General features: G+C 37.0%; 1 protein-coding gene and 1 pseudogene across 2 annotated transcripts; both read right to left on the bottom strand.

Moving 5' to 3' along the window:
• Window positions 1-4,736: 4,736 nt before the first annotated feature.
• On the bottom strand, window positions 4,737-8,015 carry LOC135645595 (lipid phosphate phosphatase 2-like; annotated as a pseudogene).
• A 1,589-nt stretch (window positions 8,016-9,604) lies between these two features.
• LOC135645593 (protein PAL OF QUIRKY-like) lies at window positions 9,605-13,411 on the bottom strand. 2 transcript variants are annotated; one of them, XM_065164132.1, is made up of 3 exons: window positions 12,150-13,411; window positions 11,435-12,003; window positions 9,605-9,895 (listed from the first exon to the last, which is right to left on the bottom strand). In XM_065164132.1, the coding sequence occupies exons 1-2, from the start codon at window positions 13,334-13,336 to the stop codon at window positions 11,484-11,486; spliced, it is 1,707 nt and encodes a 568-aa protein (XP_065020204.1). In that variant the 5' UTR covers window positions 13,337-13,411; the 3' UTR covers window positions 9,605-9,895; window positions 11,435-11,483. The 2 variants fall into 2 exon arrangements, with proteins under 2 accessions (XP_065020204.1, XP_065020203.1); XM_065164131.1 differs by lacking the exon at window positions 9,605-9,895 and having other exon boundaries at window positions 11,266-12,003.
• Window positions 13,412-21,194: the final 7,783 nt, after the last annotated feature.

The following is a 21,194-nucleotide window of genomic DNA, read 5'->3' as shown; positions in this document are numbered from 1 at the left end:
TTTAAGTTTATTTTTATTCTTTGATTCTTTTTTTATGAACTTTTTAAGCTTTATTGTGAGAAGTTCAAAGTCATCATCACTTGAGCTTTCGCTTGAATGGTCATCTTGAGTTCTAAGTGTCAAATCCTTCATGTTTTTTGGAAGGTTGTTCTCAAGCTCTTTATGAGTCATACAACTCATTTCGTAGGTCATCAACGACCCAATCAATTCTTCAATGGGAAAATGGCTCGAGTCCTTTGATTATTGTATTGCCGTGATTTTAGGATCCCAAATTTTTGGAAGGGATCTTAATATCTTGTTAACAAGTTCAAAATTCGAAAAACATTTGCCAAGAGCTTTTCAACTATTGATGACATCCGTAAAACAGGTATATATATCAATAATAGTTTTGCTTGGCTTCATACGAAATGACTCAAAATCATGCATCAAAATATTAACTTTAGAATCTTTTACCCTACTTGTGCTTTCGTGTGTGATTTCGAGTGTATGCCAAATGTCAAAAGTCATTTCACAAATAGAAACTCGATTGAATTCAGTTTTATCTAAAGCGCAAAACAAGGTATTCGTAACCTTAGCATTTAACGAGAAAGTCTTCTTCTCCAACTCATTCCAATCGTTCATTGGAATAGAAGACCTTTCAAATCCATTTTCAACAATATTCCATAAATCAAGGTTCAAGGAAAGCAAGAAAACTCTCATCCAAGTTTTCCAATAAGTGTAGTCCGTCCCATTAAATATAGGAGGACGAACAATAAAAAAGCTCTTTTGAAAGCCAAAAAGAGTCATTTCTCTTGGGTGTTAAACCAAATGAGAAAAAAATATGGCTCTAATACCAACTGTTAGGAACGAGTCGGCACTAAGAGGGGGGGTGAATTTGTGCAGTGGAAAAATTATGTCGGTTTCGGTTTGAAAATCTTCGTACGATAAAAATTGATTTCGATGAAAATCATTTGTTTGACTCGTATAAGTTTGCAAGTGAATAGAGAAGGGGGGATTAGATAGTTTGCAATAAATTAAAGTAGAATGTAGTAAAGAGAATAAGCAATAAGGAAAGAACACACTGAAATTTATAGTGGTTCGGTCGTAGTGACCTACATCCACTTCCGATTTCTCCTTCGTTGAGGTCACCAGCGTCTATTAAAGGTCTTCCTTCAATAGGCGAAGACCAACTACCTCTTTACAGCACTTTCTCCTTTTCACGAGTATAGGAGATAACCCTTACAAGTCACTCTTTTACAAGTATTCCCTCACACACTTCCCTTAGGACTAACTCTAAGCACTAGGAGGAGAGAACTCAAAGTTTTGGCAAAGTTTACTCAATTTTTCCTCAAGAATTTTTGCTCCTTTTTTGCTGCCCAATTGGGGTATTTATAAGCCTCAAATGGTTTCAAAAATAGAGCCAAAAATTTAAACTTCTGAGTCTTCCAGGTACGGGAGGTACCACCGCTTGCAATGGGTGGTACCACCACTTGCAGCCTGACTCTGGGTGGTACCACCACCTAACAGCCTCGGAGACTGGGTTTTTCAAGTTTTCCAACTCACAAGCGGTTCTACTGCCTGTTCTGGCAGTGCCACCGAATGACCCAACTTTTTGGTCACTGAATGTGCCTCCTAATGAGCCCAAATTAGTCCCAATTAAGGCTCAATTGGCACCTAATTGAGTTAGCATGATTACACCAAAAGCTAACTCAATTATCCCCCTAAACTACTTCGATCTTAGACAAATAATTACAAAGCATGAATCCTTTGTCCGGCATGTCATTGGTTCATCCGGCGCTTGTCCGATCTTTCGGCGCATCATCCTCTCCTTCGGCGTATTACCCAATCGGTATGTTGACTCCAGCAACTTCTAATCTCCTTAGCATAATAACTGATCCTTCAGCCCGATGCTCGAATTCATGGCACGAGCCTTCTGCCGACACGTCGACCGATCCTCCGGCCCTACGTCCAATCTTCTAACATGTTCACTCCTACCCAATGTCCGATTCCTCTTGCTTTAATTAATTTGCCTCTTCTTGATCGAAGCTAGTCCTGCGTTACTCAAAATACAGATTAGATCATAAACTCATCAATTGATTTCATTATCAAAATCTGAGATTCAACAATAGACCCCAAATGACTTCAAAAATGGATCCAAAAAAGGTCTCATCCCAGTTTTTTCTAGTCCTGGTGGTACCACCGCTTGTGCTATGCAGTACTATCACCTACAGCACTAACACTGGGTGCAATGTCCGATCCTTCTGGCCCGATGCCCGAATTCATGACATGAAGCCTTCTGCCAACACGTCAACCTTCCTTTGATCCGACGTTCAATCTTCATACATATTCCATTCTGGCCCAACTTTTGATTTTACTACTTTAATCAATTTACCTTCCCTGATCGAAGTTAGTCCTGCATCATTTAAATGCACGTTAGATCATAAACGCTATCAATTGGTTTCATCATCAAAATCTGAGATTCAACAGCCCGATCATTGACTCCAGCCCAACATTAGATTCTTCTTTAATCGTTTTTCCTATCTCATGATTGTAGTTAGTCCTACATCACTTATCTCAACACATGGATTAGGTCATTAATTCATCAATTGATTTCATCATCAAAATCCGAGATTCAACAATCATTTAGCATAGCTTTTAGCACCGAGATTGTCCTATCACTTGAGATAGTTTTTCCAATACCTTAGGTTAAGAATTTTAATGAGAATGCTTCTGAAAAAGGACTTTATGCTGAACTCAACCTAATCAGCGAGGTCAAAGCAGAAGCACATTTAATGGCATTGAGATATAAGAAAGCGGTAGTCAAGCTTTACAACTAAGGCATTTGTTCTTGAGAAATCAGACTAAGGGACTTAGTGCTTCGAAAAGTTAAAGTTAACGATCCAACTAAATCTCAAGTTAAGCTAACACTAAATTGGGAAGGGCTTTATTGAGTTGTCGAAACCATTCAAGATAGAACCTTTCACCTCAAAATAATAGAGGGAGTGGTGCTACCTAAAGACATAACACATTATAAACTTAGAGAAATTCTAACCCTCAAGCATCCTTAAGGTTGGGTCAAGATGACTATATCTTAAGTATAAGTCTTAATCTTCCATGACTTTGGCTTAGTTGTAAAAAAAAATTTTTTTTTTCAAGATATAGGTGTTGCAAGCCAAGGAAAGAAAGTTTCATTACTTTAACAAAACTATAACAATTCGATCTGGCTTCTACATCCAAAATGAGACCTCGATCTATCGAAATAGGAGATTGGTTGGGTGGACAAGCTCGATAATATAACAAAATAAAAATATAAAAACTAATTTAGATAGACAAACCTAATAGTGGACTAAGCATCAGAGGGCAAGTCGCGATCATTGTTAAAGAGGACCCTTGGGTAGCTATTGGACTATTCTAGCCTTGGAGATTTAGTGAATAATCTTCCTTAATTTCTATCCTAAAATATTTTATTTTGAAATAGACTAAAGAAAGTGACATAATACCTATACTAATACGAGAGGACCCCCCAATCTCTCCAAACTTGATGAAGACTTCGGAGTCCATGATTGTCTCCTCCCAATATCTTAGTATCAGTTCTTTTACTCTGAAACTATAAATCTGCTCATTCAATATCGCCTCCGACTACATCACTATTTTCTTGAGGCCTACTCAGGTAGCAATTGATTTCTCTCCCGCTTAGATTGTTAATATTCTTCACTTTTCTTTTTTTTTCTCGATCTCGCCATCTTGAGCGGTAACAGTGGAGCATCTGGACTTCAAAGACCGCGCACTTCATTTCCCCTATAAAGACATTGGGGATCCACCTCAGTGGGGATCGATGTCTCGACTCCGCTAAAGATATCATTTCAGCTCTGTAACTATTGCCCCCGAATGATCAGCAAGGGAAGCTTATGATATGAGCCTAAGACATGATGCAACTCATCATCAATTTACAGCTGGTCTCCTAACTCATAAATGCTTTCAATTACAACACGATATTCTATGGTAAGTTTTCTAGTTTGGACTACCACGAATCCCAATAACTCAGATTATCCATCTTAATCGAGAAAACCTGCCCCCAAAACACAGCCAAAAGTAGCTCGTCTGCTACGCACAAGAACGTTGGGACGTTGAAGACATCTAAACAACAACGATTAATTAAATCTGAATGTTATAAAAAAAAGAAAATCAAATTTCTTTGTGCTTTGATAAATATATAGTAAAAGCTGAGGGAGAAATCTCTTCCTCAGCGGAGTAGAAATTGAATTTTCCTCTTTAGATTCCAATCGTCACGGACGTCTTACGAAGATGCTAAGACCTTGTCAGATCAGAAGGTCCTGGAATCAAAATCTATCTTCAGTACTTATCCTTTACGACAACAAAAAAAACCTTTCATTTAAACAAGAAAATTCAGCACAAACTAACACAAATTAGGGCATGGAGAAGTTAAATGTGGCGAGGGAATAATCAAAGCTATGTAATTCAGTTCACAGGTTGCACATTTCTTCCTGTTGTCAATCCAAAATGTCATTGTCAGCACAGGTTACATCAAGCAAGGCCTTGATAAATGCTTTGCAAGTTAAATCCATGCCTTACTGAACTGATCCTTTTACAAGTTGCTCACAATGCCACAGATATCATAACCCTCATTTAACACAAACGTTGCAGGATTGATGAACCCTCGAACAAAAAGACCATACCAATAACAAGGTAACAGATGTACAGTACAGCTCTTAAAGCAGCAGATATAATTAGTTTATAAGGGTCGCCTTTAGATATCACGTAGACAAACAGTCGTATCGGCAGTTCCATCTTACTCCATGCACTAGCATGCAACAAACATGGTTGACCCCTCTCTTTTCAACCTCTACAAGTTGCAACCTTCCACTGTAAAAAATCTGCTTTACACCCTCCCATATTCCAAGTCATTCGCTGGTGATCTATTAGTATATATCCGGGATAACCTGATCATGTTGCTGCCTTCGGTTTGCTGGTTTGCTGCACTGGTCGGATTGCTACTACCTTGCTCCCCCAACATCTGAAAGTATGCATACGGCCCCCAACCTTGCAAGAAAGAAGTAGAAAAACAATAGTCAAATTTTGGCAACTCCAATTTAAAAAACAAGAGACCTGTATATAATGGAATATTTTATTTTGACCATCAGACTTCAGGCAAGCCATCATTAACTTATATGATGGCAGAGAATGTTAGAAAATATCTACAACAGAAAAAATTAGAAGAAACTTTCATTATAGGCATACATGACGTTCACAAGTGGACTCAAACCTGAGACCTATTACCTGTGCAATAATGCACTAACCAACTTGAATATCTCAACAGAGACATATTTTACATGCTTTTTATTATAAGACATCACAAGCATACAACTTCTGAGATTAGAGGCATATGATCATCCTATGAAAGGCACGCAGAGAGAAGTTTTGGACTGTATAAGGTACTAGAAAATTATTTACTTGAATAAAGCAAAGTATCTCAATTAGTTAAATTCTCACAACATTTATCAAGTAAAGCACACAAGAATAAAACAAAAGTGTGCCCACTAATGAGAATAAAAATTACTGCACCAGTTTGGCAATTAAAAGAATCAGCTCAGCTGGGGAAGGCCCTTATGGATTTCTAACTTATCTGCTAGCATTACTAAAGTATCAAATCGCTTTAGTAGAAAACTGTCCTATAACTCGGCCACTACCAGATATTTGCAGTTACATTCACATCCAACGTAATTGCAAACGAATATTACCATCCATATGATAAGGTGCAGGAAAAAACTGCAGATAACAAAATGTGGCAACTGTGACACCTGAAATTGAAAAGTACATGAGTCATTAAGAACAAAGAAAAATTTTAGACCTGCTTGCTTAAAGGTCAATATAATAACATGCTGAATGAACTACATTAACTTACCCAGAATACCACCAGCAAAGACATCATCCCAGTGGTGCCGGTAATCATCGACACGAGAGATTCCAACAAGTGAAGCGACAAGTAGTGGAAGAAACACAATACAAAGTTTTGCCACATGTCCATTACGATCAAATGCTTTGATCTTCCCAGACAAATAAAGTGCTAGGTAACCAAGACCTGCAAAGGACCCTGCATAAGGAAAGGTTAACTATATGCCCACAAGTGTGTCCAAGCACTTGGGTTGGACTGTCCATGCACCTGGGTTCCAAATTATGTAAGCTATATGTCCACAAGTGTGTGTGTGTGTGTGTGTGTGTGTATAGAAGGCACTTAATTTTGGTCTGCATTAAAAATTATAAAAAATAATTGTCAAAACATATCTGGTATTTCTTCTTCACAAAAGAAAATCATGTACCTGACTAAAAGCAGCAAAGGAAGCAAGAATAAGAAACAACTTACATGAAGTGTGACCACTAGGAAAACTCTTGTGTCCATCATTTATTAAGTTTTCCTCCCCGTGACAAATAACATTTCCTGTCACTATATCAAACAACTGAACCAATTGAAAACAATAATTAGATAATTGTCATAACATGCTACTAAAATATATAGAAGATCTAAGAACTAAAATGACAAATCCAGACAGATACAAGAACCAGTAACAGAACCTCCTTTCCATCTGGAAAACAACGCCAAAAGAAATCTGGCCGAGGTCGACCAACAGTGACCTTTATTGCATTGGTTATAATCGCAGTTGTCAGCACAGCAAAAAGAAGACCTTTGCAAGTAATTGAAACACATTGAGTTAAAGTTTTCAGGTCATCCTTCTTTGTGTGTGTGCCAAAAAGGATTAAAAGAAATTATAGCCAAACACGACCAACATTATATTCAGAGTTATCAGCACAGCAGTAAAGATACCTTTGCAAGAAGTCAAAAAGCATTAAGTTCTTCAACAAACCCTTTTTTCTGACTAATTAGCATCAGTATGAAGAGAAATTCTATTTAATACAGAGATGAGGTAAAAATATACCTAGGATGGAATGATGCAGATCATAAACCTCTCTCCTACGGAAATAGAAGGCAATAAATATCGAAGCAGGCAACACTATCGCAATTATCTACAAGTATAAACCAACGTGTCAAAAGTATCTGCAGCACATTACAATAGGCTCAATTGACAAAATGAAAAACTTCAAATACATTACAGGAAGAGCCCATGATGGAATGGTGCTGGTCTTGAATGGGTATCTTAGGTCATTCATCATGTCCTTTCCAACAAAACGGTAAAACGGATGAACAATTTTCAAAACCATCACAAGCACCACCAGAAAAATGAGTATAAGCCAATCAAACTTATGTGTTCTGGCCACTTTAATTCCATGAGATTGCACTGTGTGTGAACCAAGCTGAACGTCTCTCATATTGTCCTGTAAAGATATAACAATAGAAAAGCAAATCAGCTTGAAGTCCCCAAGTATTTTCAATATTCTTTAGTATTAAAAAGTACATATGTGCTCCGAATGGGAATACTCGTGGAACTGTGATTTGGACATGCATAAACTGACTTTAAAAGATGACAGTAAATAGTACAAGTTTTGTGCAATTATAAAACGTGGGTCAGCATATCTGTCTTACTTTGTAGGTACAGGCCTATGCTTATTTATTATAGGAGAAATGGGTAATCAAATGCTAAAAAATGGGAATCACATGTTTATTTAGCACTATTTTCTTGATGGTTCCCCAATAGGCTACACTAACTTTTTTCACGACATCCCATTTGCTGATGAGCCAATTGCAGAGACCAATACAGCTGAGGGTATAATACATGCTGAGTGACATATGGTAAGATTTCGTGTGCCAAAACCCCAAGGAAGAACGAGCATTTCAAGATCTAATTTGGGCCTTTCTCAACCCTAGAACAATCTGCGATGATGACAACTGCACACCAACAAAAGTTGCTAGTGATTACGAAGGCACACATGAGAACATCATCTCTAAAGGACATCAACCGTTCCTATGGAAGAAAAGGAACTGTTGCCTACGCCCAGCATAGAAATCTAGGCAGCAAGGACTTTACCCTTTGGCGATGGTTCAGCAATCAACAAGAGAGCATATTCCTGCGTTTCTTCCTGCAAGCCAAACAAAACAACGCATCACGAAATGCCACTCATTCCCTTCTCGATTCCTCCCGTCCCATGCTATAGAGGTCGCAGAAACCTTCTTATTTGTGCCACAACGATGCGGGATGGCTTCCCGCTCAAGAAATCAAACGAGCGAATCTTGAGAAAAGGAAAACATTACCTGATCTTGTGCTCGAATGAAATCGAGTAAAGGGAAAGGAAGGAACGGAGATTAGAGGATCTAAAGGAGGAGGAAATAGACTCTCCGGACTCTACGATTCTTGAAACCCAGGGAAGCAACCGCTGAGAGAGACAGGGGGGGAGGAGGGAGATGGGGAAGCATTCGAGTTAAATAGAACGGAACGAAGGCGTTGTAATGCGTGAACTGTTTTGAAATGGGCAATTGGATTCCGCTAGTAGGTTTGGGCCCAATTATCTGTGATCGATTTGGGCCCAAATCCATTTAAAGCTCATCACTTCTTGCAACAACGGAGATATACTTTCTCTCTCTGTTCAGACTACATGGCGATAAATTTCAGGGGTACTTGAATTAGATTTTTAATTTTGCATTTGGCGTATTTTTATACTAAATTTCTGTGTATAATTTGAAGCCATGAATTCATGTAAATATAATTCTAATTTTGAACACTGAATCTTTTAGCAAGTAAGTCAAGTACGTCATTATCAGATAAATATTTTAGATATATTTAAGTAAATAATAATAATTAAAATAAAAATTAAAGATTAAAAACATTTTGATCCTATGATGGATGCATCACTTATCAAATGTTAAGTGTTCAAAACATTATTTGATATATTTTTATATCTTAAACATAGAGAATGATTTATCGGATCCGGTTATCATAGAAATGTAAATATAAACAAAAAAAAAACATGATTGAAATAGTTAATTTTCTTGGGCCAAAAAAAAGTTATAATCTTGTCATGTGATGGCAAATATTTTCAAGAAAAAAATATCAAGCAAGATTTATTATTTTTATTTTGTGATTTAAAAAGGAGAAAGAAAACATATCTCCAAATATTTTCTTCCGATTTTCTTGTTTTTTGGTGCCAAAGCGCTCCTCTATCTCCCTCAGATATTTTATTCTAATAATTGCGGGCACAATTTCTTTGTTTTTACTAGAAAATACGAATTACATATCACTTGCAAAAGCCGTGACGAACTTTGCCATCAAAAATTAAGTTAAATGCTAATTCATAGGGTTGCTTACCTTCTTCTCCAAAAATCTATTGAGTTTAGCATAATTTGACAACCGATAGCTTCTCTAGAAACATATGTTTGAGAGTAACTATAACAAATTTATTAAAGAGGCACAAAATGCTTGTAAAAACACTGAGAATGATAATGGCGGATCAGATACATGAATCGGCCTTCCTAACCTAAACCCTATGCTTTCTCTGTTGAGTAATATAATTTGCCTTTTGTGGAGAGGTCCAGGTTTGCTTGTAGTCCATTCTTTTACTACTATAATTTCTTGTTTTCTGGGGAAAAAACTATGCAAACTCGGTACATGCAATGAAAATTGCATGAAGAAAACACAGTTTTAACTATGCAAGTCAATTGAAAAGGGGGAACAAATATCCTGGTGATTTCAAAGATTATATAGCTAACTGTAACCTTATCAGTAATCACAAATGCAACAAAAAAGTAGAAAACATTACTGGATAATGCTAAAAACTAGGCTGATTGTATCCATCGAAGTTATAGCAGGGCCTATACGGTTGTTTGCCTTCTACGTATTCCAACCCACTGCTTCAACATCAATACTACCAACGGTCAAAACACAGTTTGTGAGCGCTGGATCAAAGCCATGACATTCCCATCAGAAAGCCCTTGCATGAGGTGACAATCCTGCATGGAATTGGTCAGTTCAAAGTTGGGCATGAAAATACCACATCTCATCTCTCTTCTAGGTTACTGGTTGAAAAGGATACAAAACAACCTACCATGAACTGCTAGCTCCGAATGCATGGCCTTTGTCCAGATCACAATAATAGTTGACAATGTCTCGATCAAGTAAAATTAGATTGGGGTGGAAGGGTAGTGACTAAGCAATTAATAAAAGTCCAAGGAACCATAAACTATATCATTTAGGGCACATGATTCAATCATAAAAGAGAAATGCTTATTCAATTTAGGCTACAGTTAATGGAGCTCCCAGGTTCTCTCTCTAAAGATGCAATGGAGAAGAGAATAGCATGTAGACACCAACTCTTCAATATCATCTGGTCCGCAGATTCATGGTCAGAAAAGGAAGAAGTGGACTATAACCCTTTCCTAGATGCCAGAAGAAGGTTCATACCTGACAACTAGACTTCTACAGAAGGAAAAAAAAAACACATCTTTCCAAGAGGGAAAGCTCTATCAATCAGGTCACTACTGTCTCTCACAAAGAATTAGATTTGATGATCCATAGAGTGGCATTTCTCAGCAGAAATCGGAAGAGAGCAGGATAAACCAGCCACTAGTGTTAAAACTAGGTTCATCAGTCTAAGAATACAAGAGAAAAGAAACCATTTAAGTATTTATACCACAAGTTTTATCTTCTTTAGGTTGGTCCAACCTCCTAAAACAATAGAGAAGAATGATACGAACCACAAGTCGATTCCTATTTTTAGACCAAAGATACAGATCACTTGTTAAAAAGAAAGACGGCAGGAAAAGATTATACATGTTGCAGACGGGAAACACTGCAGTCAACTAATAGCACTTTCTTCATTGACCAAAACACAATAATAGGAAGATCAATAGGGTGTTACTATATGTCAAACTCGAGTTGGATTAGTTAAGCAACTAGTGTGTTTCGTAAAATAAGGAAGATTCATATATGCAAATTGCCAAGATCCAGAGACCATCACTTGTGAAAACAAACAATGTATATGAAGCAAAAAAAAAAAAACTTTAATTTTAGTATCTCACTGCATCCAAATAGCTGTCCTGAAATCACATCATTATCAGTGTTCACACACTCGAAGAAAAAGAGTGCTTTTGGTTTGTATGCATCTGCCTAGAAACGAAAGAGACAAAAAAAAGAGAGAAACAAGCCTTTCCTCTATAACCATGTGAAACTTCTTGTATAAAAACAGTAGATACATTAAAATACTGCTGTAAATTAATAATGTAACAATATCTTTAACATGACAGATTTCTGATCTAATAGCAAGATAACATAGTCCCCTGGGACTCAGAGCATGATTCCTAAAACCATTGACAGGAGGATAAACACATGCAAACACCAATTTCCTTTATTCGTATAACAACAAACTGACATACAACACCAATTCACGCGAACCAAACACTAAACAACACATCAAATGAGAAAACCAACCAAACATAATTTGTAGGTAATAAGACTGTACGAAATTATGAGCTCACTGCAGATTACTTTACCTCCAACCAAAATTTCCTTTTTCCTTTTAACCAGGGTATCAACTGGCGATCATGATGTTTTGGATGCATTTGAATCTCCAGGAGCTCCTGCTTCAGGAATCACAGCTGTTGAGCTTGCCATCTGATACTGCCGGGACAATGCTGGTTGTGAAGAGGCTTGCGAGTAGTACATCTGAGGATGGCTAGGAGCAGCCGTGACTTCATAACCATAATTAGCCATCGTTGCAGGGGACTGAGAAAGATGAGGATGCTGCATCACATGATACCCGGTTCCGGCATAAGGGTATGGTGTGGTTTGGCGTACAGGCACATAGTACATTGGAATATGGGGATCAAAGGGGTGTGCTTGTGGCAATTGCTGCATCGATTGGGGCATGATAGAGTAGTAGGAAGCCATGGGAACGCCTGTACCGGCCCCCGTATGGTGGATGTAATGGGGATTCGTCGAAATAAACTGTGGTTGTTGTTGATGAAATTGGGAATGGGTTTGTTGCTGCTGGAGTTGCTCCGGGTGCACTGAAGACAACACAAAACCTGGAGCATCCACCGGCGGCAATGGAGCACGGTAGCTACGATCAAAAGAGACATTTGGATCAGAGTTTAAATTCAAATATGTAGCTTTAGATGAAGAAATTAAGGTGAAATTTAATTGGAATTTTAGTAAAAAATCACAACTATTTCGCAGAGGAGGGTCAAAGAACCAGAATGATGATACCTCGATGCAGGATCGGAGGAGGGGGCGTCGACTTGTGTGGGTTTTGGGGGTTGTGGCGGCTTACGGACGCCATGATCAGACTTCTCGTCGTCCGAGAAGACCCTGTTCGAGTTGTCCGAAGCGGAGATGGTGGGAATGGAATCGGAAGCGGTCGGAATAGGGATGGGGGGAGGGACCTGGAGGTGATGAGCGTAGATTGGCTCTTTGAAACCATCGTCCGGCCTCTGGCTGGTGGCGGAGTCGGAAGAGAGGTTCATGTGGGCCAAGTGGTCGTCGAGGCCGGAGATCCGATGATCGGCGTAGCGGTCATCGGTTGGAACGGGAATAGGTGGGAGATTAGAGAGGGATGGAGCAGAGGAAGTGGATCCGAAGGAGGACGTCGTATCGAGCATCGGCGAATCGGGGACGGAGTGAACATCTTGGCCATGGCGTGCGAGCTTGCCGGCGGAGTCGGGGCGGGGGAGGACGAGCTGCTCAGGCTCCGGGTGGGAAGCAGCGCCGCCGCCGCCGCCGCCTTTGCGAGAGTGGACGGAAGAGTTGTCCTCGAGACCGAGGAGGCTGTCGACCGTGGCGGAGTCGGCAGAGTGGCCACGAGGGAGGCCGTCCAAACTCATGCCGCCAATCGCGCTATTGAGGGCGTCCACGAACCAAGTCTCCGATTTTGACTCGTCCAACAGCGACCCGATGGTGGACGAAGGCGCCGATTCCGACTTCGACGGGAACAGGAACAACCGCAGGCGGGAGGAGCGGGTGGAGCCGCCGCCTCCGGAGGCCGCGGCGGAGATGCGATCCAGCTCGTCGATCATGTTCTCGAGGTCCTCGTCGGTGGTGACGGAGATAAGAGAATCGAGGTCCTCGTTGGGGAGCTGGTACTTGAGGGAGAAGGGGCGGCCACCGAGGAGCTTTCGTGAGAGCTTGGCGGAGATGTCAGCAAGAGAGGAGTGGCGATCGACGACGACCATGCGGGTCTCGCCGCCGAGGTAGCAGAGGGACTTGTCGGTGGGGCGGGGAACGATGCGGCCGCCGTAGCTACACATGAGGCGGAGGCGCGACGAGGCCGCGGCGGCGGACGGAGGGAACGGTTCGTCCCAGGAGTCGCCGCCGCGGGAGCGGGGGGAGGAGTCGGCGGAGTCCGGGTACCCGGGGCCGGAGGCCCCGACGGAGACGGCGGTCGCCGCCGATTCCATGGTCGGAGCGAGCGAGATGTGGGAGGGGGTCCGCAAGGATCGAATTGGGGATCTGTGGCAAGGGAAGGGAAAGAAGTTGGGGCCAGACGACAAGAAAAAAGGGACGTTTTTTTATTATTATTTTTTCTTTTCTTAAACTCTATTTTAGTATTAATGGCGAGAATATTTAATCGGAAAAAAAGAGAAAATTGCTGAGACAGCGATGTTGATGTGATAAAGAAAATGTAAGTGCGATATGCCACGAATAAATACTTACCAAACGGAGGTTATTGCCAGAGAGGCTAATAAATAAATAGTAAACATTTGTTACATCGAGTTTTGTCGACACCTATCGCCACCCCCTTTGGTCGTATTCAACGTTTTCCCTTCTGATCGCTTCCACTCTTTGATTTAGTCTCATTACATCTCACTCACGCATTTGTTTCTCAATGTATATTTGTTACTATGAAATTTTGTGGTCAGCTTGGGATCGATTCCACCTAATCCGGTTTTAAAGTCTTGTCACGCTCGAGACTTAATATTAGCCAAATTTGGTAACCTCGACTCCAAACCTAATTATGCAAGCTCGAGTTTGGAAATCCGGAAGAAAAGAATCGTCTCGTGAACAATGGCCAATGAAATCTCTGCCATGGCTAAAGTCGAAGAATGATTCTAAAAATATTTGTAGCATTTTATAATTTATGTCGACATGACAGTTTTTTTTTTTTTGATCTAATTAGGCTTTAGATGGCACATGTGGAGTCCCAAATATTTATCATATTAATATTAATATTATGAAAATTTATATGAATAAGAATATCTAGATCCAAATCTAATTTAAAAAAAATATATTCTAGAGATTAAAAATCAACCACATTAATATGTCTTATATATAATAGACCTCGAGTCCACGCAACTTCATGTAAAATTAAGTTGCTAAAAGTAGAAGCTTGTCCAAGAAAAGTTAGGTATAAATTTCTCTTGCTTTTAAAAAAATTATTATTAAATAATTATTATAAATAAATTTTGATTGTTTAACATGTGATTAGAGTTCAAAACCAATAAAGTTCAAGTTCATGATTTTTTTAGGTTAAGGTATTGAGAACTGAGTCGAGACTCTATAAGAATCGAGAGCGTATTCGATAAAATCTCTTCCATACTAAAATTAATATAAATTTAAAAAATTTATCAATTATAAAATTAAAACGTAAAGTCAACCAAAATAGTCGTTGGGAATGCAATCGAAAATCTTTTTATCTTATAATAGATAATCATTAAAATAATTACTCATATTATTAAGTCATTAATGGATTGTCAAGCTAACGTAACAGTTTGGTATAGTCAACTTTGTTAGCAGTGGTCAGTTAAACCTATGGGGTCGAGTTGATATTCATATCGATATATATTATTAATCATGTAAGATCGAATAACTTATCGATCAAATCATAATAACACATCAACAGTTATCTACGTGTCATATCTCCCTATTATCACGAGTATAATAACTTTGTATTATAATGACTATGGATTTTTGAAGTTTGGTATGACATTTGTCTTAATTATTCAAATATCGTTATCTGTTAATGCTGTTACAAACTTAGCGTGAGGTGGAGTTGAAGAGAAGGCACGTAATGACCATTATAATTGAGATATGGAAGAGGTTGCTTGTTGTGTCCACTCTCATAATCCTTCGATCAACACTAATTATAACGATGTGGAGGAGAGAGTGTGAGAGTCGAAGAGAGCGGCAAGTACTGAGATCATCACAATGTATTAAAACGCACCGACTGTGACTGCTCACCGGCCTCCGATATTTCTCGAAGAACGTAGACATTGAATAGTGAATGATAGAGACACCTTCTCTCATTTCCTTGTGTGCGTTAACCTTGAAACAACCCAATCTATTCTAAACCTACCTTTCGTAGATTATTTGGTAAGTAATTTAGATGACGATGGAATCCTAAATCAGTGGAATCCCTTTAAAACCAACCACATCACACTCGTCGCCTGACCATTAAATCTCTACTAAATATTTTCTAATCAAAACCGTTATATATATATATATATAGAGTCGTACTAACGCATAAACAATAGGTGGAATCGGATTCGGTACATGGAGTGCTGTATAGTACGGCTGACCAGTGGCAGAGCTTTGGATCATAGCCTGCTGTACCGCGGGGTCTCCCTCTCTGTGTGCCGCTTGTGGGATTACAGTGGTGCAGGGGTACGATGACCGCCGTGGCGTCACGGGCAACCACGGTCGAAAACCTCAATCAATGTGTCCCTGATGGTGACCACAACCCGTCCGTCTGCCGGGACAGAGAGAGCTACAGTTCTTATACAGTGCACGGAAAGGAAAAAAACCATTGCCGTCGCCCATCGTTTCGTTTCCCACTACTCAGGTAAGTATGCCGTCTTGTTGTTATCTCAGCAGGAAAAAACACACTGTCGGCTTGTGGCAATAGCTCCACCCTCCCAGGAAAAAACGCATTTTGTATTCATAATGTAATAACATAAAAATGAATACAAAATTTTTAATAAATTTATCTTATATATTTATTTTTTTAATTATATAATAATTAAAACACTCTTGAAAATAATCATTTATTTAATCTGGATAAATTGATCATTTGTCATCCTAGGTCTAATGATTAGCGTTGGGCCCAAAGTAATGATCAACGATCAATCTGATCATTGACTATTTATTTATTTTTTAATATAATTGGTTCAAATTCGTTTTATAACTAAACCAAAATCGTCAATTCAGATTCCAATTGTACGTCATTGGAAGCGGAATCGAATTATCCAAGCCCGATTATGGTTTGAATCTGATCTCGATACGATTCAATTTTGATTTAAAATAAATCATGATTATGACTAGAGATACTAGCTTGTAAAAATCACGATAGCTCTTTTATTTATCAAATTATTTAGTTTTATCCTTATGCTCTAATCAATTTTATCTTTAAAATTCTCTAAATGGAATCAAATCAATCTCTTATCGTTCCTCTTTCATCTCTCTTTTTTAAGAATGAGAGATGAGAGATGGCAAATATGGATAATGGAAGAATAACGATATAGACAAAAAAAGATGGGAAAAAAAAATGAGAAGAAAAAAATCTACACAAAAATATCGAAATTCGATTCCATCTAAGCTACTCTTATTAGGTCTAGCCCATAGGTGGGCTTCGATGGGTTAGCCTAAATTTTATTTATTAGAAAAAAAAGAAGTGGAGACATGTGTGACATACGAGGTGTGCGAACAGAACCGTGAAAAAAGAGAGAAAAGAAAAAAGGTTTTGAGGTTTTTGTTAGATGATCAAGTAGTTAAATTTTGATAGTTTTAACCTAAATTTTATGAAAAGAATTCTTACAATAGGCTCTATAATCATAATGGTGTCAATATGTGATTTGTCTTCTCTAAGGTAATTTTATGATATATCTATCCACTTGGTGATATAAAATTTTTTCTTTGGATAAAATTCATTTATGGTGATGATAATATGTTATTGTTGAACCAAGATTCGTGTTCTTGATGTTATTGTGATCCTCTAATTATTCTAGAGAAGACTTATTGTAAACATATTATCATTATTGGTGATAATAGAGTTTTGAAGTGGACTACGATCCTGTAAATTTTCCCCATTGAGTTTTTCACGTAAAAAATTTAATATCTTATTTTATGATTAATTTATTATTCTATTATTTATGTTGCTCTGGTTAATATTTATTTTTTGGTAACAAGTTTGTATTTTGGTGAGAAACCCATTTTGATACATAAAGAAGATTCACTACAATAGTTTTTCTTGTATCAAAGCATCATGTTGTTTGATGCTAGTTTTTCTTGTGTGATTGAAATGGAAGAGTCAGACGATATGATTAAATTGAACTTATCAAATTATTTTACTTGGAGACATATGATAGAATATTTATTTTATTGTAAAGATTTGTATAAGTCCATCAAAGTTAAAGAAAAACCTTCTACTATAAATTAGGAATGAGAGGTTTAACATTGAAAAGTCATTACTTATATTAGAAGATGGATGTATATAAATTTGTATGAGCATATTTCTAATGAAACTAAAGTTGATGTTGTTTGGTAAAAGTTAAAAAATCTCTTTGCGAAAAAGATAATAAGAAATAGAATTTCTCTCCTCAGAATGCTTGTCAATTTAAAGTATAAAGATGATGATAATATTATTGAGCACATAAGCCTGTTTCATAGTCTTGCAAATAAGGTGATTGTTATATAAATGAATATAGATGATAAGATGCAAGAATTGTCACTTCTCAGCTCTTTATCTGAAAGTTGAAAAACGTATGTAGTGACAATTTGTAACTCTACGCCAGTGGGAACTCCAACCATAGACATGGCTAAAGATAGTTTGCTAAATGAATATGTCAAAATGAAAGAACAAGAAGAATCTTCTTCTAGTGCACTTGTTATTGAAAAACAAGAAAGATGTGTAAAAAGTTATAGTAGAAATCAACATGATTATAGAGGAAGATCTAAGTCTAGAAGAGATATCAAGTATTTTCACTACAATAGGCCAGGTCATATGAAGAAAAAGTAAAGGTTTTAGAAGCGAGAACAGAATAAAAGGAAGAAAAATAAGAAAAAGACCAATACAATTACTGTTGAAAGTAATATTATTATTATTTGTGATAACGGATGTGTTAGTCTTGCAGCTCAAGACAATAACTAAGTAATTGACTCTGGTACTTCATTTCATGTTACTTCTTATGATGATTTCTTTATATCTTACATTGTTGATGATTTCGATAATGTCAAAATAGGAAACAGTGGTATATCTAAGATTGTGGATATTGAAGATATTTATATGGAGACAAGTACTAGGAGCAAATTGATACTCAAATATGTTAGACATGTTCTAGATATTTGTTTTAACTTGATATATATAGATAGACTTGATGATGAGGGATTTATATACTATTTTGGTGAAAGCAAATGAAAACTCACTAAAGGTTCTCTAGTTGTGACGAGAGGAAAGAAGCTAAACTCTTTCTATGTCATGGAAACTAAGTTACATAAAGGAGAGATTAATGCAATCCAAAAGGGTGAAAGCATAGATCTTTGGCATAAGAGACTTGGTTATATCAGTAAGAAGAGACTTCAAACTCTTGCTATAAAGTAGCTCTTACCGGAGTTACAAGGTATATCTCTTAAATCCTGTGATCATTGTTTAGTTGGAAAAATACATAGAGTTACTTTTTATACTTATTTGTCATTTAGAAGATCAAATATTATTGATTTGGTTTACACTGATATTTATACTATGCAAACTAGAACAGTTGGATGTGCTTTTTATTTTATTACTTTAATTATTGACTATTCTAGAAACGTTTGAACTTTTGCTTTAAAATCTAAAAACCTAAGTACTCAATGTTTTCAAAGAGTTTCATATTAATATTAAAAGAGAAACTGACATAAAACCAAGGTGTGTTCGAACAGATAATGGTGGCGAGCACAAGAGTCCTTTTGAGAATTATTGCAAGTTCCATGGTATTACGCTTGAGAAAATAATTCCTAAAATTTCTCAACAAAACGGTGTGATAAAAAGGATAAACAGAACCATTGAAAAAGGATTAGGTGTATGCTTTTTCATGTTAAGTTACCTAAGTCATTTTGGGAGGAGGTTATGAGAACTATAGTTGATTTAATAAACCTTTCTCCATTAGTTCCTCTAAAAGATGATGTTCCAGATAGAGTATGGAAAGAGAAAAATGTATTTTATGATCACCTGAGAGTCTTTGGGTATAAAGCATTTGCTCATATTTTTAAATATGAGAGGTCCAAGCTTGATAATAACACAAAAGTATATATTTTCTTGAGGTATGGTCATGAAGGATTTGGATATAGATTATGGAATCCAATGAACAAGAAGATTATTAGAAGTAGAGATATTATATTTTTTGAAGATCAATTATTTGATGATGGTGACAATGTTGATAAGCCAAAAGTCTCTATTTATATTCCTTGGAATTTGAATCCAATTCTTCCACTTGTAGTTCATGATGATCATAGGGGAGATGAACAAGAAGATTGTGGTGAAAATATTAGTGATGATGCTCCTATATTTGATGATGTTGAACCAACTAAACAAATTGAGCAAGCACCTCCACCACCAGTTGAGATTCAATTAAGAAGATTCACAAGAAAATGACAACCATCTACAAGATATCCTCCATATGAGTATATTATGCTTACTAATGAGAGAGAGCTAGAAAATTACTAATAAACTATTCTACATGAGTACAAGAATGAGTGGCTAAAGCCATGCAAGAAGAGATGAGATCCTTGCTTGAAAACTATACCTATGACTTGGTAAAGTTACATAAAGGAAAGAAAGCTCTCAAGAATAAATGAGTTTATAAACTGAAGACTAAAAATAATAGCTCACAACAAAGATACAAGGTATGTTTAGTTGTAAAAGGATTCAGTCAGAAGAAATGTATTGACTTTGAAGAAATATTTTTTTCTATGGTGAAAATATCTTATATTCGAGTTGTTCTTAGTTTGGCTACCCGCTTGAACTTAAAAGTTGAGCAACTTGATGTGAAAATTGTATTTTTTCATGGTGATTTAGAAGAAGAAATTTACATGGAGCAACCAGAATATTTTAAAATTAAAAAAAAATAAAATCTAGCGTGCAAGCTTATATAGACTCAAATAAGTACCCAAATAGTAATACAATAAGTTTGATTCATTTATGATAAGCTAAGGGTACAATAGAACCACATTTGATCATTGTGTGTTTACAAAGAAGTTTTTAGACTATGATTTCATTATTCTCTTACTATATGTTGATGATATGTTGATTATTGGCCATGATGTTGAAAAAAATGAAAAACTTAAAAAAGAGCTAAGTAAGTCTTTTGCTATGAAAGACTTGAGATTGACAAAACAAATACTTGACATAAAGAATCTTCATGATAGGAAGAATAAGAAGATTTAGTTATCTCAAGAGACTTACATTGAAAATGTTCTTGAAAGATTCAACATAAGTAAAACGAAAGCAATTTATTCTCCACTTGTAGGTCATTTCAAAATTAGTTTGAAACAATATCCTACAAGTGAGAAAGAAAAAAAAGAAATGTTCAGAGTGCGCTTACTCATCTACGATAGGCAATTTGATATATACTATAATTTATACTAGGTCAGATATAGCTCATGCAGTTGGAGTTGTTAGTCGATTTCTCTATAATATTAAGATATCTAAAAGATACTTCTAGATTGTATTTATGTTTTGGAAGTGGTGAACATATACTAGAGGGGTATATAAATGTAGACATAAGAGGTGATATTGATTCCAAGAAGTCCATTTTGAGGTTCTTGATGACGTTTATAGGGGAAGCAATCTCTTGGCAGTCTAAGTTATAGAATTATATTGCTTTATCAACCATAAAAGTGGGATATATAGCAATTACTAAAGCCTACAAAGAATCTTGATAGATGAAAAAGTTTCTATAGGAATTGGGCTTGAAATAGGAAGGATATACTGTTTACTATGACAATCAGAGTGTCATTCACCTCTCCAAGAATTCAACATATCATTCTAGATCCAAGCATATTGACGTAAGATATCACTAGATTCATGATCTGCTTGAGATAAAAGAATTACACTTAGAAAATGTACATATTAATAAAAATAAATCAGATATATTGATAAAGTCTTTACCTAAGGAGAAGCTTGAAGTATGTAGACGAAGAGTGGGCTTAGTATAGCTCACCATATGAGCTGGAGGGAGAGAATTGTTAGGTCCAACCCATAGGTGGGCTTCGATTAGATGATTTGAGCATTGAGCCTAAATCTGATTTATTAAAAAGAAAATGAAAGTAGAGACGTACGTGACATGA

This window comes from Musa acuminata, chromosome BXJ3-8 (genome assembly GCF_036884655.1).
Source record: "Musa acuminata AAA Group cultivar baxijiao chromosome BXJ3-8, Cavendish_Baxijiao_AAA, whole genome shotgun sequence".
NCBI lineage: Eukaryota > Viridiplantae > Streptophyta > Magnoliopsida > Zingiberales > Musaceae > Musa > Musa acuminata.
Note: the sequence above shows the minus strand (reverse complement) of the source record. Positions and strands in the feature narration are given on the sequence as shown.

Excerpts from the sequence above, each read along its gene's own strand:
- LOC135645593 (XM_065164132.1), bottom strand. The coding sequence starts at position 13,336 with ATGGAATCGGCGGCGACCGCCGTCTCCGTCGGGGCCTCCGGCCCCGGG. Across the intron at positions 12,004-12,149 it reads TCCTCCGATCCTGCATCGAG|CTACCGTGCTCCATTGCCGC; the intron begins GTATCATCATTC and ends TTTTGATCGTAG.